Source organism: Vulpes vulpes, chromosome 16 (genome assembly GCF_048418805.1).
Source record: "Vulpes vulpes isolate BD-2025 chromosome 16, VulVul3, whole genome shotgun sequence".
NCBI classification, from domain to species: Eukaryota; Metazoa; Chordata; class Mammalia; order Carnivora; family Canidae; genus Vulpes; species Vulpes vulpes.
This window is the reverse complement of record NC_132795.1, coordinates 63,038,671-63,055,539: the sequence shown is the minus strand read 5'-3', so window position 1 is coordinate 63,055,539 and position 16,869 is coordinate 63,038,671. Positions and strand designations below refer to the sequence as shown.

Sequence of the window (16,869 nt, the reverse complement as noted above, 5' to 3'; positions counted from 1 at the left end):
CTTCTCCTGCCCCGGCCACATACTGTCTGCTCAGCTCTTCCCGGACACACTGTTGTGCCTCTAGTTCTGTCAGGATGCCACACTGAGGAGGCTGGGGCCACCCGCGGTGACATTGGCATCACCCTGTGCAGCAGTTCTTACAGCTCCAGGAGTTCAGTATGCAGCAGTTCAGGCACTAGTTTGGGTGGATGGGACTCAGGGCCTCGCTCTCAAATTTACATGGTATGCCCATTGTGTCCTTAACAAACACATTCAGGTATTTCTTGCCATGCAGAATAAAGGCTTCAAAACCGATGGGTTCCTTTGAGCTATTGTGATGGGGCGGAAATAGTGTGAAAGCACAGCCTTGGCAGTCCCTGCTGTCACAGCTTACAGAGCACAAGCACAGCCTGCAGTCTTTTCCTCCCAGCAGCAGGTGGGGCTGGGCTGCAGCCCAGCCTGGGGCCCTATGGAAAGGTGAGTGTGCCAGGAGCCTGGCCTGACCGGACCTGCACGCAGGCCCCTCCAGCTGATTTCCCTGTGGGTGTGGCCCTGCCAGGCATTGGGGCATGGCCACAGAGCCTAGGCACTGGCCCTGGAGCATTTTCCAGAATAGACCTTGGATCTGAGCCCTAACACATCTCCTGAGTTAAACATTGCATTGGGCACAGCCTCGGTGGCAGCCAGTGCCAGGCTTGAACCTCAGAGGAAACCAGGGGTGTTTGTTCAGGCATCCCCCTGCCTGTAGTTGAAAATTCAGGTTAGGGTGATTAATTTTACCTTTAAAAATCCCCACCTTGTTGGGCACGTTATCTTATATCACTAAATTGCATAAGACACTGTGACCAATCTGATACATCAATTTGGGCATCAGACTTTAAGGAAGTCCGTGCATTCGTTTCTTGCTTTCAAAAACAAAATAGATTGAACCTGATGCTCCTTGAGGACAATTTGAGAGTGATCACATTTTGCAGGACACAAAGTGAGAGAACGTACTTTGAGCAGCAAATCCCAGCTTGGAGGCCAGATCTATCTCACTGCCTGTTTTTGTAAATAAAGTTTTATTGGAACACCCCACCTGTTCACTGAGGTATAATCTGTGGAATCTATGGCTGCTTTCATGCTACAACAGCAGAAAGGAGTAGGTCTATCAGGAGATCCTGCAGCCTGCAAACCTGAAGTATTTACTCTGTGGCTCTTTAGAGAAAAGTGTGCTGACCCCTGGCATAGAGGTTATGTGACCTTGAACAAACTTCTTACTTTTCTGTGACTCAGTTTCCTCATCTGCACAATGGAGACAGTAGTAATATTCACTTAATAATGTTATGTAAAATAAATTAATTAATAATTGTAGCATCTTAGAATAACCTCTGGAAGGTGGTGAATTTGTTAGATTTCTTAAAATTCCAGCCACTCATTCAAATCTCTGCCAGCTCTTCATTTGCACCCTAAACCATTAAAGACCACTTCATTGGTTGGGTGCCTCCCCCTGCCATGAGGCCTTCTCATGGTAAAGAATGCTGCTCTTTGGGTCTGAGAGTTTCCTGTCTGACTTTGTCCTTGGATGACTTTTCCCAGAAAACAGGAGTAAAGACTTGATTGGAGGAAGGGTAGTGACTGGTGGGGGTGGCAAGCAGAGGACTTTCTGAGTAGCCCCTCACACGATGACAGGGGCTTGTGGGGCAGCCACAGTCCCCATGTGCTGTGTGATCCCAGCAAGAGAGGCAGGGAGGCCAGTGAGGCAGACAAAATAGCAACAAGGAGGCATGCTTCTTTTTTTTTTTTTTTAAAGATTTTATTTATTATTCATGAGAGACACAGAGACACAGGCAGAGGGAGAAACAGGATCATGCCCTGGGCCAAAGCAAACGCTCAACCACTGATGACTCACATGCCTTGTTCAGCATTCGAGCTACAGTTTTGTTTCTGCACAGGGAATGGTTATGGCACTACTTGCTTCAGAAGTAAAACTTGTGTGTTCTGAGTGCAGATACATCAGGATGGGGGCATCCTGGCATCCTGGCAGTGAGAATGCTGCCTCTGTGGCTGAGCCTGATCCAGGATGCCGGCCAGATGTGGCCGTGCTGGCGGCAGAGCTGTGGGGCTTGGTGGCTCAGCTCTCACTGCCCCAAGCAAGCAGCTCATCTCTTCCAAAAATGCCCACCCGCCTCCCCCTGAGGAAGGAACTTTCTGAGTCCTTCTTTATCCTCTTCCTGTGCCTCAGTTTGCAAGAGCAGAGCCCCCACCCACACCCATCTCACGCAGGGGCCCCTGAAACCCCTGGAGCTGCATGGCCTCTCCTGGCTCCCTCCCTCCTTCCCAAGCCCCACACACCCAGTTCAGGGCTGCCCAGAATCACCTTTTTGGCGACACCTGTCTAAGATTCCCACCTGCCCCCTTCCTGATGTTTCTTCTCTCTCCCTGATTTTTTTGCTCCTCAGTACTGACTACTTTCTACTTCTCAGTTTTGCTTATGTGGGTGTTTCCTCACTTGCCCCTTAGCTGGGACGTTAGCTCCATGAGGGCAGGGACTTCGTGGTGTTTTGTTCACTGCCCATTAGAAAACATTTAGAGTAGATGGTGTTCCCCTTCCTAGTTTTTAAAAATTCGGGCAGGCCAAGTAAGCTCTTTAATCTTTTAGTAAACTCAAAAATATTGAATATTTTAGGCAGGTCAAAAATCACTACTTGGCCCAGAAGCCAGCCAGCTGAAGACCCTTCTTGATGCGGGGGAAGAGGTTCCAGGCTAGAGAGGGGGTCTTGTTCTGTAGGTGGGATAAAAGGACAACTGGAGACCCCATTTGCACTTGAAGTAGGTTTACAAAGTCATACCAAAGCCTGAAGCATTCAAGAAGGAATTTCTCATAGATAAAACAGGTAGTAACTGGGACGATTCTCTAGCCTACAGAATACATTTCAGACTGAAGCTGCCTCCAGGAAATTTCTCCCTGGAGTACAGGACTAACAAATACGGAGGGCTCACTGTGCCCCGTGCTCCTGCGTGGGCAGAGGACACTGGCTATGGCAGGGGTCCACCGCCCTCCGACACACATGATGGCAGTGACTCCAGAGACCATTTGTTTGTTTCTCCTTGGTGAGACCATTTCCATTAATCATGGATTTATGAAGTTCACCTGAAGTCTATAAAAGTGTGACATACAATTTTGTGGTGATTTCCATTACAAAGTTAGCCTAGCATTTTGTAAATAAATATCTGAAGTTAATGATTTCTATAAATCAACATGGAAAGAAAGCACCGAGGGATTCCCCTCCAGCTCTAGCCATATTTACCAGGGCTCAGCTGGCAGACTGTGGTGAAGAGTCCTGCCCCTGCGCCTGCCTGTCCCAGGCTACACGGTGGTCTGAGCCCTGCACACCCAGATCCCTATCTTCTGTAGGTTAGGTAGCAAATTCCAGGATTAGTGTAAAGCAGGAAAATTCAATATAGGCATGAATTAAGCCCAAACCATTAGCTATCCTTTGATTCATGCTTGATTTTTTTTAACTTATTAGCAAATCCTATTTAGTATTCAAAATGCTAATTCAGGGTTTGAAGTTTTCATACTTTTCTATCCTATATCTAAAGTGCCCAAAGCATTTATAGAAGACAGAGAAAATGTAGAAAAGAGGCTGATGGGATGTTTTTTCTGAGATTGGCCCCATGACAAAAAGATTTCTAGGAACAGGGCCTGTGTGTAGGTGAGAGGACCCCCAGCGATCCCACAACCCCTTTCTGCTCTGGGGAAGACCAGGCCCGCCTGCCCTGCCTGGGATTCCAGGCTCAGAGCCCATGGGGAGCTGAGTGCTGTTTGTCTCCCTCCTGGCCCTGGCCCGCCCTCTGTCTGCCCTGTGACTGCCCCATGGCTGGGGCCATGGCTGCCTGGCCTGTGGTGTGCCACCTCCCACACTGCAAACTGTGCTCCTCGCGTGGTGATGAAGGATGAATGGTGCTTGAGGTGTTACTGCCCTTAAACCCTGCCAGAGGGATGTATGGGGCTGCAGCAAGTGTGACACCCATCCTTCTGTCAAGGGGAAAGCTTTTCTTTTTATAACTGACTAATATAGTATCACGATCAAGTTTATTTTGCTGAGGACTTTATTTTCACAGCACGTGTGAAATCTCTGTGCCGTGTGATGCGGGCGTCTATAGCAAACAGAGGATGTGCTGCTTTCTGATGGTGTCTTCAGGAAGTTATTTAAGACTAATGGGAACCCGTGGTTCTCACTGGGTTCTGGGCGGTGGTACAAGTATCTGATAACTCTTACCGCACTCACTCTCACGAAATCCTGGCAGAGAAGGACTTTATGACACCTGTTCCGCAGATGAGGACACTGAGGCACAGGATGTCCAGCAGGCGGCAAAGTCAAGCTCTTACACGCATCACTGCATGGCCATCCCCAGCCTCTCAAGGGTCCGGGATTCTAACTCAGGCCTCCCTTCTCTGCCCTTAAATAAAGCTGGATTCTTAGGGAAACTTTTTTTTTTATATAGACATTTACAAATCCCTTATTTTTCCCCTTACATTATTGTATTCCTTTTTCTTTTCTGGGGTGGAAGGTAGCATTAAAACAATAAGATGTGAAAAAAAATATTTAAGGTCATGTGATGGTTTCGGTTGAAATAAGGGTCTGTAAGGAACCATCTGCCCCTACTTTCCTTTTTGAAAAACAGCAGATGTTGAAGGATAGGAACCCTTTGCCATCCTTCCTGACCTCCTGACCTTGGAAGTGCTTAGATATTCTGGTGTATAGTCCTCATGAAGGACACTCTGGTGCATGTACTTCCCTTGGGGACCTTGGTTATTATGTCAGACATGAGACTGGACTGGACACCCCTGGATTCAGGCCCCAGTGGTGCCCTTGGTGGAGGGGCTGGGGTTGCAGGCAGCAAGCCCTTCATTCCCTGGGAGGGATCAAAGGAGCAAGGAGCTGCCAGACAGAGACCATTTCTCAGGGTAGACCACAGTCCCCATTCTAGGGCCTGCTGCACTTGCCAGCCACAGGCTCCTCTAGGTGGCCATCATCCAGAACGCATCTAGGAACATCTCCATGTCATTCACAGTATTGACGTGGTCTTCCCCAAAAGTGGGAAAATGACTACTACTTCTCCAAAGTGGATAAATGCAAACAAAGATCTGGATCCTTCTGGCCTAATGGGTAACCAGTCCATACCTTTCCTTTTCCTTCCATGTTTCCTTCCAGGTGATCATCAGAGCCCCTCACGGCCTCCCCTCCCACTTTGGGAGCATGAGGAAGGAGGCTGGGACTACGAACTAGAAAGCTGGTCCTCCCTTAGGAGCCCCATGGCCCTGAGGAACTTACTTGCCTTTCTTAATTCTCCTCAATTATAAAATGACAGTAGTAATTCCTACTTTACAAGGTTCTTATGAGGAGTAATCGAGTTACCTGGAGTTTGACATGAAGTAGCAGCTAAATAAATGGTCATGTTGTTTTTAGAAGGTGATATAAATGGTGGGTTGGTACCCAGGCTTGAAAGTCGGACCACCTGGGTTCTGATCCTGGTCTGCTCTTTTGTACTATGTCCAGGACACTGGGCAATGGAGTGAACTTCAATGTGCCTGTGTCCATCTATAGAGTTTCAGTAATACAAGACCAACCCATAGGGTGGCTGTGAGGAGACACAGGTCACACGAGGAGAGTGCAGGATGCAGCACCAGGCACATCCAAAGAGCTCAGCAGTGAGTGGCCAGTCCTTCTGATGAAGGGGTGGCAGGAACTGTGGAAGTCAGGGTGAAGAGCATCCCTTTGGAAACAAGGTGGGAAGGCTCCTGGGACCCTCAGCAGGACACAGGGACCCACGGGAGGGGAAGGAGAGGATGTCACAGCTGAGAGAACACGCTAGACCTTTGCTGATGTTACTTTCATCTGGCACGTGATGGAGCTGATGTGTGCCGGTGCCAGGCAGGGCACTGTCCTGCCTCGTCCATCTGACAGTCTCCATTCGGGGGTCATTACTAGTGCCTTTTCAAGCACTGGTGTCCAGGATCCTGGAACATTTGTTTGCCTCAGCACACAGTCTACGGTGATCATTTTTATAGCACCTTCTTCATTAAGAGAAAGCTCATTACATGCCATCAATTTTATTCTCTTGACATTACTAGGAAATTTGGAAGGAAAGATTTGATTAACTCCAGCGTATGAGAAAACGGAAGCCCTGCATATGGTGCTTTTCAAAGACATGCTGGAGGGCCACCACCAAGCCAGGGCCATGTCCAGGTCCTCAGTCGCTGCTTTGACAGTGGAAGTGGCAGTGCTGTTCTTAAAAGCAGCGTGTGCTCCACTTGTACAGAGGGGCTCTGCAGCCCCTCCCTCGCAGGACTGAGTGGAAATTGGGCAAGCATCTGACCTTGGGCCATCGCTTGCTCTGACGTTCTATTCCAGGAGTCAGCAGACTTTTTTCTGTGAAGGGCCAGATAGCAAATGCTCTTGGCATTGTGGCCCGTGTGGACGGTTGCCACCACTCACTCTGCTGCTGTAAGTGGACGGCGTGGCTGCGTCCCCATAAAGCTTGATGTACAAAGATAGCAGGCAAGATCGAGTCGACCCCAGGGCCATGGTTTGCCAGCTCCTGATCTATGCTAATATTAGATGTTCACCTTCTCTTTCTCCTCTCTGCTTCAAAACAATAAACCTGGTTTTGTGCGGAACAGACTATGTTTGAAGAGCAGTTTGGGTGTGTGTCCATGCAGATGTGCTCGCGTGCCTACATGTATGCTGTTCAAACACGCCTCTTTTTGTATGAGGTATGAAAGCTGGATCTCAGGAGACTGGACAAATACCTACAATACTTACTAACACCCTAGGTACAAGACTGCTAAGCCTAGGGTTAAAGCTTTTCGAGGCAGTTATCTAATTATCTCATGTTTTCATCGTCAGAACAGAATTACTTTTGATTTGTTTTATGAACCAGGTGTTATAGGGCATCCTTCACACTTTGGGTAGGTCATGGAATGAAACACAAATGGGCCTTCACAGCTCCCAGAGTGGCAGGGTCTCTGCAGCACTGTGAGGTGGTGACGGCAGATGGCCTGGGGGAGAGCCTGGTTCACAGGTAGCAGGGGTGGCCAGCAGGTAAGGTGAGGTCCATGGGGAGCTGGATGGCGTTGGACAGAACACAGGGATGTGCATGTACAACGGTCTCCCGCGGGGGTTGAGGGCCTCTCGTGTTAGCCTTTGAACCTTTGCAAGCTCTTGAGTGGAAACACGTTATGCAAATGAAGGAAAGCACACTCTCGCCTGGAGGGTCACCCTGGGCACTGGGCTGGAACCCTCTGGAAACCCTGGGGGCGCAGTAAAGCTGGGGCCTCCCATGTGGGGCCTCACCCTGCCCTTCTGCTGGTGGGCTATTTGCAGTCAGATTCCACCTCTCCCCACTGAGAGGGAGGCAGGCTGTTGGCTCTGCGCAGGGAGACTCTAGGCATCCGTGTCTTGATGTCAGCGAAGGGAGGCCATTCCCAGCCCCCTTCCTGGCCACACCTGTCACGGGTGGTCAGCCTCCTTTGCAGCTCGCAGGAGTCCTCTCATGTGGCTAGGTGCTCTGCCTCGTGGCACACACAGCGTGGGGCCAGGGCACTACAGAATTCTGGTCAGGGGCCTCAGCCAATGCTGAAGCATTGGCTCTCCCTTTCCTAGAACCCTCTGGCTTTCATTCCCAACCATGGCTGTTGAGCTGCCCCTTTCCCTTCTCTCTGGAGGAGAGCAAGGACTTAGGCCAGGGCCTGGGTGTGACAGCTTGGTCGCTCTGGACCCACCCAGGGTCCCTCTGAGGGGCACGGTGAGGAGGGCTGAAACGCATATTAGAGTGTCACAGCCCTTCACCCCTGCCATAGTGTAGATAATCTGGAGTTGGACAACACAAGCATTTCTGAAAAACTTCTTGCAGGGCATCTTTATCTTTGCAAACCAGAAATGGAGAGATTGCTAGAGAAATAGAACTTTATGAAGCTGTTGATTGACCAGGATGCAACACACTGTAGCGTAACACACTGTAGCGTTCCTGTGGAAACTCTGTAAAACCAGCTAACTTTCGAAAAGCTGGTGCACAGAAATGCAGTTGTGTGTGGTTAGAAGCTGCTCAGACTTTGAAGGATGCACAAGTCTCAAAGGGAGAAAGGGCATATACAAGTGTGCATCTCAACTCCCTAGGTCTATGCACACAGGTGGCAAGAAGCTCCCCACACCCGTGTGAGCCTGCCTTGCCGATGTCAGCAGCAGTCTTGTGCTGGCAGCAGCAGAGAAGACTTTGTTTTGGTGACCGTGGGGGCTACCTTTATTCCTCTTCATATGGTTGGTAGAAAGTGAGCTTCTGGCTGTAGGGGGAAGGAGCCTGGTACTGCATGTTCCCTGAGGATGGAGAGGAGGATGCTAGGATAGGAGATCTGATGGTCACACACAGGGCAGCAAACTGTCTGAGACCCTCATCAGTGAATGCTGAGACAAGGCCCAGCCTGTGAGCATGTCATGTGTGCACAGGTGTGTGCATGTGTGCTTTCCCTAGTATGATCTTCACTCTCAATATTTCCATGCATGTTGGCTACAAATCTCCCCAAATAAAAAGCAAAAACCCTCCTAACTGAACTATGTCCTTGTTAGGAGCAATTTTTTTGTAGACTTGTTTCTCAGTTGGCTTTCAGAAGACCTTGATTTGGATTTTACCTTCTCTCTGGATCCTATTGTCTCTCCTCTTTCCAGGGTAACAAATGCAAGTGGCCTAGAAAGTGGCTTCACACCCTCTGAAGGGTGACTGAAGATTTTTAGAGCATAAATTCTTTGAACAGGCGCATGTTGTTTTGAAAAAGTTTTATTTCTTATAACATGATGATTTTATTACAAAGTTGTGTCAGCTAATTTGAGAAGAGGTTCATAGAACCACATTCCTTATATGACATAAGCACAGCATTGCTTTATATAGCCCCATTCATCTGGAGGAACCCAAGGGGCTTCACACCTTCTACATACGAATGACTCCATCCAAACGGTGATATCCAAAGTCACCAGATGTCTTGAAGGCAGAACATGAGTTTCCTTAAATCTCACTTCTCCTAACAGCTCAGAATGGGAAGCTAAGCCCTACCACCTTCTAGCAAATTACTGCTCACATCAGCAGATTGACTGCCAGAGTACATAGAAGAGCAGGCAAACTTGGGAAGAGGGCCTTTGACTAGAAAGATCTGGAAAAATAAAAGAAAAAAAGAGAGAAAGGTACAATTTCTTTTTAATCCTCACTAATCTTGCTGCAGCATGAAACTTGTGCTAAATATTAAGGAACTAGAGCCACTCCTGGCTGTAGACAGCTTCAGTCTGCATCCCATAGTAACTGCTTAGTGGGTCCTCACCCCACCGTGTGTGGGGACAAAAAGTACATTTCTCTTTTGTTGCCCTGTTCAGTGACCCTCTGAATAAAGGGATGCATCTTCCTCCCCGGCAGGCCTGCTTGCAGGATCTGGCACATTGAGGTAGTCCATAAATTCTGGGAAGCATGTGTATGCAAATACCAGAAAAAAAAATCATTGGGATCCAAGAGTGAAAGGAACAAAAATCCAGGACCCAATGCAAAGCTTTTAATGAGAAAAATGGGAGAAGGAGCTTGAAGAGCCATAAAACTAAAACCTGGGAACACCCTGGTTGACATGTGATGTGGTGACAGCTCTATCACAGATTCAATGTGTAAACTAGAGGGAGAGGATATTCTGTCTCAGTACTTTATTTAACACATGATAAGGCCAAGAAATCAGGGCTTTTCAAGAACTTCTAAACCTGAAGGTTTCATGTTCAAAGTACCGATCTAACAGGAAATACATGCATGGTAACCTCCACGGTGGTGTGGGTAAGTGCTTTGCCTTGAGAACTGCTTACAAGCTGGAGAAATGGTCAATCATGTCACAGATCCTGAGTTAGCCAGGATCCAGGGGGAGTTCGGGTGGGAGGATGGCCAGGCATGGCAGCTTTCTTGGTGAAGTTTCTCTCCGTCACATCACAGTCCAGGGATCTGTTCTATGTGATCATCCAAGGAGCAGGTTCTTCCCTCTTCTACTCTGAGTGGGATCATGGACTGGAAAAAGCTGGCTCACCCCCACCATCTCGCCATCCAGACTGTGGAAAGGGGAACAGGAATTGGATTTCCTTACAAATGTCACTGGGAAACAAGGTCCCGAATTGTAGAGGCTGCTTTCACATGGACTCCAATGACTCGAGTCAGGACACATGGCTGTGGCCACCTGCAGGCGAGGCTGGGAAATGGAGTCTTGAGCTGGGTGACCTTGACTCCCATTGAAGCTTGGAATAGTCTCTCTGGGAAGAAGAAGGAGCAAATGGATATTGGGGGACAGATAGCTGTCCTGCCACCTTTGCAGGCCCTGCGGGCTTGGCACCTGTGTGGCTAGGCAGCCTCCGTTCTGTGGCCTGCTCACCATCCCCAGGTGACCGTGCCAGGCTGTTTCCCCAGTGACCATCAACCCCGCCATGTCTGTGAGGCTGACCCACATGTCTGTGCCTAACTCTGTGCTTTTGCTCAGCCTGGTTTCTCCTGTTACAATGCCTTCCTCCTCAAGTAATAGTTGGGATTTTCCCCATTTTTCCAGGCCCAGCCACTCTTAGCAATAGGATTTTGGGCTACGTGGACCCTGACCCTCACATTCTGGGAAAAAACAATGTGCAGGAGAAGCTCTTCCAGCCAGAGGCACTCAGCCCAGGCCCAGTCCTGGGGGGCTGGTTTTTCTTTTAATAAATTAATTTTTTATTGGTGTTCAATTTACCAACATACAGAATAACACCCAGTGCTGGGGGGCTGGTTTGATTGGTCCTTGTGTTCATTCATTCAATAGATATTTTGAGCATGTGATCTGTATCAGGCCTTGGGTCAGGGATACAACATGGAATGAAAATTGGGTACATTATCTGTCCTCTTGGGACAGAGTCTGGGGAGCTCCCATTGGGAACATGTAGTTAGAGGCTGTGCTCGCTACACCTGTTGCTTGGGAAGCTCTGAGTGAGGAAGAACAGGTTAGTCCTTAGAGTCTAAAACATGGGTGAGTTCTCTGCTCTAGCTTGCTGGGGGATCTGGAGGAGGAAGACCTGGCCCTGCTATGCTGCCCCCGCCACACACACATACACACACACACACACACACACACACACACACACACACACACACACCAGGCCCCAGTCCCAGGGAAGCCGGTGTGACTTAGAGCCTTGTCAGCAGCATGGCATAATGGAGGCACATTTGTCAGAGCCTGCTGCCATGATGATCTTCATAAAAGATGGAGATGGTGCTGCCGTGCATGCGTGAGCACCCATGTCTCCACGGGGTAGGACATTAAGCCCACGGTAAGATTTGTGTGCTACATCTGAGTAATGAGCCATGAAATTGACATTATAGGTTTTAATTATTATTAATGCCTTGCAGGGGTGGCTGGTGTTAATTATCCTGTAGGCATCCCAGATGTATTTCCCTTTGCCTTTTATTTCTTTTCCTTAATGTCTTGAGCCCATAGAAGGCCGGCTGGGTGGCAGCGCTTGAACAGGGTTCCTCCAGAGGGGGGCGTACACAGCTGGGGGTAGCAGGAACAGTCTGCGGGTGAAGAGGAGGTGGCTGCACAGACACCCCTCCATTTCCTTAAGCTGGGAGTTTCCTCGCGGGTGCTGCCTCTAGGCCCTGTCAGGGACTAATTAGTTCAGCTTATAAAGGGCTTGGAAGATGACAGGCCCCTTGGAGGTCTGAGAGTCCCTGTTTCAGAGCATCTCCTAACAGCAAGACCCCAGTTCTGGCTGCTCGGGCCTCTGAATAGACGCCGTCTTGGTGCCATCCCTAAGTTGTGCTGCTGCCCTCAGAAACAGCCCTACATCCCAGTCCTGCTCATTGAGGTGCCCATCTCGGCAGCGTGGGCAGGGAGTTCTGGGGTGGGCAGGCTCCCTCTCTCGCTTTCCTTGTCCGTGGTGCTCCCTCACTGTTTCCACTCACCCATTCCTTCCCCACCCCCGACCACGGACTAGAGCATGGCCACCTGACTGGACCAGCCAGGCTGTACTGTGTGCTCCGAGCACTGAGATCTGACCTCAGGGTCACGGGGTGTTAGGGCTGCCTCACATCCCCCTGGCCCCTCTCTTTTCCACTCACCCCCTAGCATAGCTGCCCTTCTGCTCCTCAGTGTGGAACTGGGAGTGGCCTGATCCTGGATCCTCTGTGGGAGGCTTGCTGGCTGACCAGGGCCTTTTTCCACTTCAGTCCCCACCCAGGCTCTATCTCACAAAGAAAGTGAGCCCGACCGATGGACACACATGTACAGGACTCCTGCTGTGTGCTGGACACTCCTGATCTGGAGCTTGGTTTCCTGGGGGCTGCTGTGGGAGGGGTTGATGGAGTAGATGATCCCAGGATGGGAGAATACAGCCTGCTGCTGCCAGGTTGGAGAGGGAGAGAGGGGCCAAGGTGGTCACAAAGCCCCAGAGGTCCCAGAAGCCTGTGCTTCATGAGTGAGGATCTGCCCCCCATGGCTGGCACGGGCTGTGGGGAGGAGCGTCGGGAACACTGGCTGGAAGCTGTGCTGAGCCACATGGGGAGCCCTGAATGCTATGCTGAAGAGCCTGGTCCTCCTCCCTGAGGGTAGTAGGTAGCCTCTAAAAGCTCGGAGCCCCAGGGTGCTAGGACCCACTCTGCGTCTGGGCATCCCACCTCATAGTGGGCATATCGGGCCTAAGGGCTCCCTGGTGGAGGTTTGCAGTAGTGTCGGTGGGAGAGAGGAAGGGCCTGGCCATTGGAGTGGGAGCACGCCTCCCTGCTGTTTCCCTGAGCACTCGCTTACCAGTGGGGCAGTAGAACTTGCAGATGAGAGCCAAGGTGGAGGGAGAGGGTGTGCACACGGGTCACTGAGGGTACGTTCTGGGCAGCGGGCAGGCATTCCCTGGCCAGGATGAGGGACACAGGGGTTGGAGGCTCTAGGAACAGCCATGGAATGTCTGGATCAAGAAGTTGAGCAAGTGATTATATTGGAACTAAGTCCACGACTTGGAAGGGAAGCTGGAAACAGAGAGGTAGGTAGAGTTGGGGCCGTGGAAAGTGCTGGGCTGACCAGGAGACCTGGGGCCATGCTGCCCATATGGGTGAGGTTGTGCCCATTCTGGACAGGCAGGGAAAGACCAGGTCTCCTGAGCATCAGCAGTCCGTGCTCACAGGAACTGAAAGAATGCACCAGCCCTGGAGCCAGGCCACCCGCATGGGAAGGGCTCGGTTTTTTGTCGCTGCATCAGGCCCTTTGCTACATCTCAAGCAGGTGGGGGCCAGGATTGCAAGCATGCACAGGAGTGGTGCTTGAGGTGGGCTCTGTGTCACCTGAGCTGGTAAGCTGGTGGCTGGCAGCCAGAGTGGGAACGCCAGTGACCCCTCTCCCTGGAGATAATAGGGAGATTAATTGGTGCGGATGTCCAAACAGCACACAGATGGATGCAGAGTCCGTCCAGGCAAGAGTGCAAATCTGGCCTTTCTTATTTTTCTTTGCTATGAAGACTAGAAGAACTTAGCCAACAACCTACGAGTCTGTGATTCTCCAAACATTGCTATTGAGCACTGTACACTTCATCTGGGGGTGAAAGGAAATGGCAAAGTGGCAAAGTAAAGGTTCCTTTAGTGCACTGAGCTGAGGCCCATTTTCAGGCTTGAGGGTGGGTTCTCTCCTTATTGTCTCTCTCACACCTCTTACCTTGATGGGTGTCTCAGCTTCCCTTGATGGGTGTGCTCAGTAGTGAAATGACTGCCAATGGAAGTCAGTGTTACATTTAACCTGTAAAGTTGTGATAGGCTAAGTTCAAACAGAACAAGAAAGCTATCCTGTCTTTTTGTACGTCTAACTCACAGGCTGGGGCAGAGTTTCTCAACATTGGCAGGCTTGATGTTCTGGGCAGGCTAGTTCTCTGCCGTGGGGGCTGCCCTGTGCATTGCAGGACATCTAGCAGCGTCCCTGGTATCTGCGCACTAGATGCCAGGAGCACCCCACCTCCCAGTCGTGATAAGCAAAAATGCCTTCATACATTGCCAGATATTCCCTGGTGGACAAGACTTCCTGATTGAGAACCCCTGGGCGGAGACTGGCTGGTCATTGTGCGTCAGCTGTTCTTCTGGTGATTCACAGCCAACAGCCCCTTCCATTCTTTCCTGATCACAGTACTTAGATTACAAGTCACCCCTCTGAAATCGGGGCCTGTTGTAGGCTATTGTGTTCATGGTACAAAGCTGGCCAGGATGAGTGTTATTGGAAGCAAACTGATTTTTTTTCTTCATGCGTTCTGCAATGAAAAATCCTTTGGTGTTACTATTTAATTGGTTGGTGGTAGCTGTTTGTCAATTTGCCAGCAGGTTCTCTCTTAACTGCTGTCATTTGACATTGCTGAAACATAAATGCAGAGTGATTGAGTTGCCAACATGCTATTAAGTCCTCTACAAAGAGCTTTTCGATGTACTACTGCTTCAGGCTTTTGTGGTTCTATTGATTGATTCGAATAAAGAAATCCTTGGCATTGACAGCCCTGGTAAGAAAATGCGGCTTCTGTCTGGGAAATTGTTGGGCATTGCCACAGGGACAGTGGTGGGTTTTCCTTTGGTTTTCCTCTGGCAGAGACTTGGCCTCTGGCAGAGCTTACCCAGTTGATGGGTGTTGACCACCCATATGGGAGAGGAATAGAAACCCCAGCGGCCAGTGATCTTTATGAGATCGGTCCAGTTAAGTCGAGGAGCCCACGAAGTGGATGGTGATATCAGATTTCAGAGTGGTTTAACAGACTCCTAATTGCGAAAAACAGGAGATTGCCGCAATTCTGTTTTGGTTTTCGAACTGGTCATTCACCATTTGACACCAAAGATGGCAGATCACTTTGAGAAGGGCTGGCTAATCTTAGGATGCCCAGAACATCCCATGACATTGAGGATATTATTTTATGGTCTTGAAATTGTACTTCTGGACCAGACTGCCATGCTGTATGCATCACAAAACTATTTGTCATTGGTGTGTGTATGTTGGCGGGGGGTGACTGTGTGACAGCCAGAGACCACTTGTTAGAACTCCTAGTGCATTGGGGACCAAGGTCCTCGGAGTGTGTGGGGGGGAACAGTGGCCTCCGCCTTCCGTGGCCAGACTGTCCCCCTGGGCTGGATGTGACAGGTGCATGCCCTTGGTTGTAAGGCTGTGAGTAGGAAGGTCCTGTGGTAGGTACGGGTCTGTCCCCTTGACCTGAAAACCCCATTAACATGTGTTTTGTTTTCCGCAGTGGATGACAGTTTAGCACAGAGTAGTGGATGGGAATATCAGAGGCAGCCCCCTGCTGGGGATTCCACTACCCTGCGGGAATGTGGCTTTGGGCCAGTTTACCTTCTCTCTCTCCCTGCCTCAGCCCCCTCACCTGTAAATGACAGTAATTCAGCCCCCGTTCCACAGTACTTTTCAGCAGAGTGAGTTGGTTCCTGTGGACAGTCCAGGAGTGTGCTTGGTCCCCGTCTCACGTGGAGTGTTGGGGGGCCTGGCAATACAGGGACTGTCTTGTCTCGGCAGGGCAAGGATCCCCATACAGGGGTCTGTTTCTTTGAAGTACTTCCCACTCTGGAACATTCTGTATGTGCCCACACAGCACGGGAGCCCCCACCCTGGACAGATCTGAAGGGGCGGCAGGGAGGCCACATTGAGTAACCAGATACTATGTTTTCCTTTCAGACTCTTTCCCAGCTTCCCTATGGGAAGGCGCTCTACAGTTACGAGGGAAAGGAACCCGGCGACCTCAAGTTCAGCAAGGGCGATGTCATCATCCTGCGGCGCAAGGTGGATGAGCACTGGTACCACGGGGAGCTGCACGGGGCACACGGTTTCCTGCCTGCCAGCTATATCCAGTGTGTCCGGCCCCTGCCACAGACCCCGCCCCAGGGCAAAGCACTTTATGATTTCGAGATGAAGGACAGAGACCAGGACAAGGACTGTCTGACCTTCACCAAGGTGAGGGGGGGGGGACCCCCGTGAACACTGCCGCCCACCTCTGTGATTCCCACCTCCCTGCTAGTTTGAGTCCTGGCTCCTTCCCGCCATCCACCCTCCCTGCTGTGCCTTGGGAAGCAGGGAGAGCAGCTGTCCCTACTTCCTGAGTTTTTGTTTGATGGAAAGAGATGTTGCACAGCCTGACACATAGCTCCGCCTGAGAGCTGACGGTGTGCTCATTGGGTAACAGGTGCGGCACCCTCTGTCACCTGAACCATGGGGTCTCTGCAGCAACTCAGGTGCAGAGGAGTGAAGTCTCTCAGGAATGGACTCACAGACCTGGGAGGGGGGCTCCTTGTGGGAGCCTGCTGCAGAGACCCCTGCAGCTCACAAGGAAGTGGTGTGGGGCCCAGAAACCAGCATGCCTCAGCCCTGTGCTCTGCAGCACCAGGGTGCACGCACATGTGTGCTGGGGGCCAGCCTGGGTCAGGCTTGTGGAGAGGGCACATGCACGTGTGTTGGGGGCCGGGCTGGGTCACCTTGCAGAGAGGGACCCAGGTGGTGGCAGACCCAGTGGCAGGTGCTGGTGGAATTGTAGCGGAGCCCAGGGAGATGCGGGAGGGCCTCTGCCCTTGTGAAGCGTGGAGAGACCAGAGGTGACGCAGTTGCCCTCAGCAGCTTTACCTACAGGCTGTCTCCCTGCTGTGGGAGCCCAAGCTCAGAGAGCTGAGGTGCTTCCTGAGGCCAGGGCTTAGCCTCTCCTGCCTTCCTGCTCCTCTCTCCCACCCTGCCTCCTATGAGCACGGACTGTCAGGACAGAGCTATGGCTCTAAATCTCAGGCTTGAAAGCCCAGGGCCTTCCTTCTTCTGAGAGCCAAGGTTATCCCCTTTTCCCCACTGGGCTCAGGCAGAGCTAG

The 16,869-nt window shown here is 50.8% G+C and overlaps 1 protein-coding gene across 3 annotated transcripts in view; it reads left to right on the top strand.

The window, feature by feature from the left end:
- The window catches only part of SH3RF3 (SH3 domain containing ring finger 3), a 357,161-nt gene that overhangs the window by 181,825 nt on the left and 158,467 nt on the right, over window positions 1-16,869 (top strand). For all 3 annotated transcript variants that reach the window (XR_011997987.1, XM_072742558.1, XM_072742557.1), the window contains exon 2: window positions 15,698-15,973. Coding sequence is in view for 2 of the 3 variants with exons in the window: in XM_072742558.1 (XP_072598659.1) it covers window positions 15,698-15,973 (276 nt within the window). In the remaining variant the exon portion in view is untranslated. The remainder of the gene's footprint in view (window positions 1-15,697; window positions 15,974-16,869) is intronic.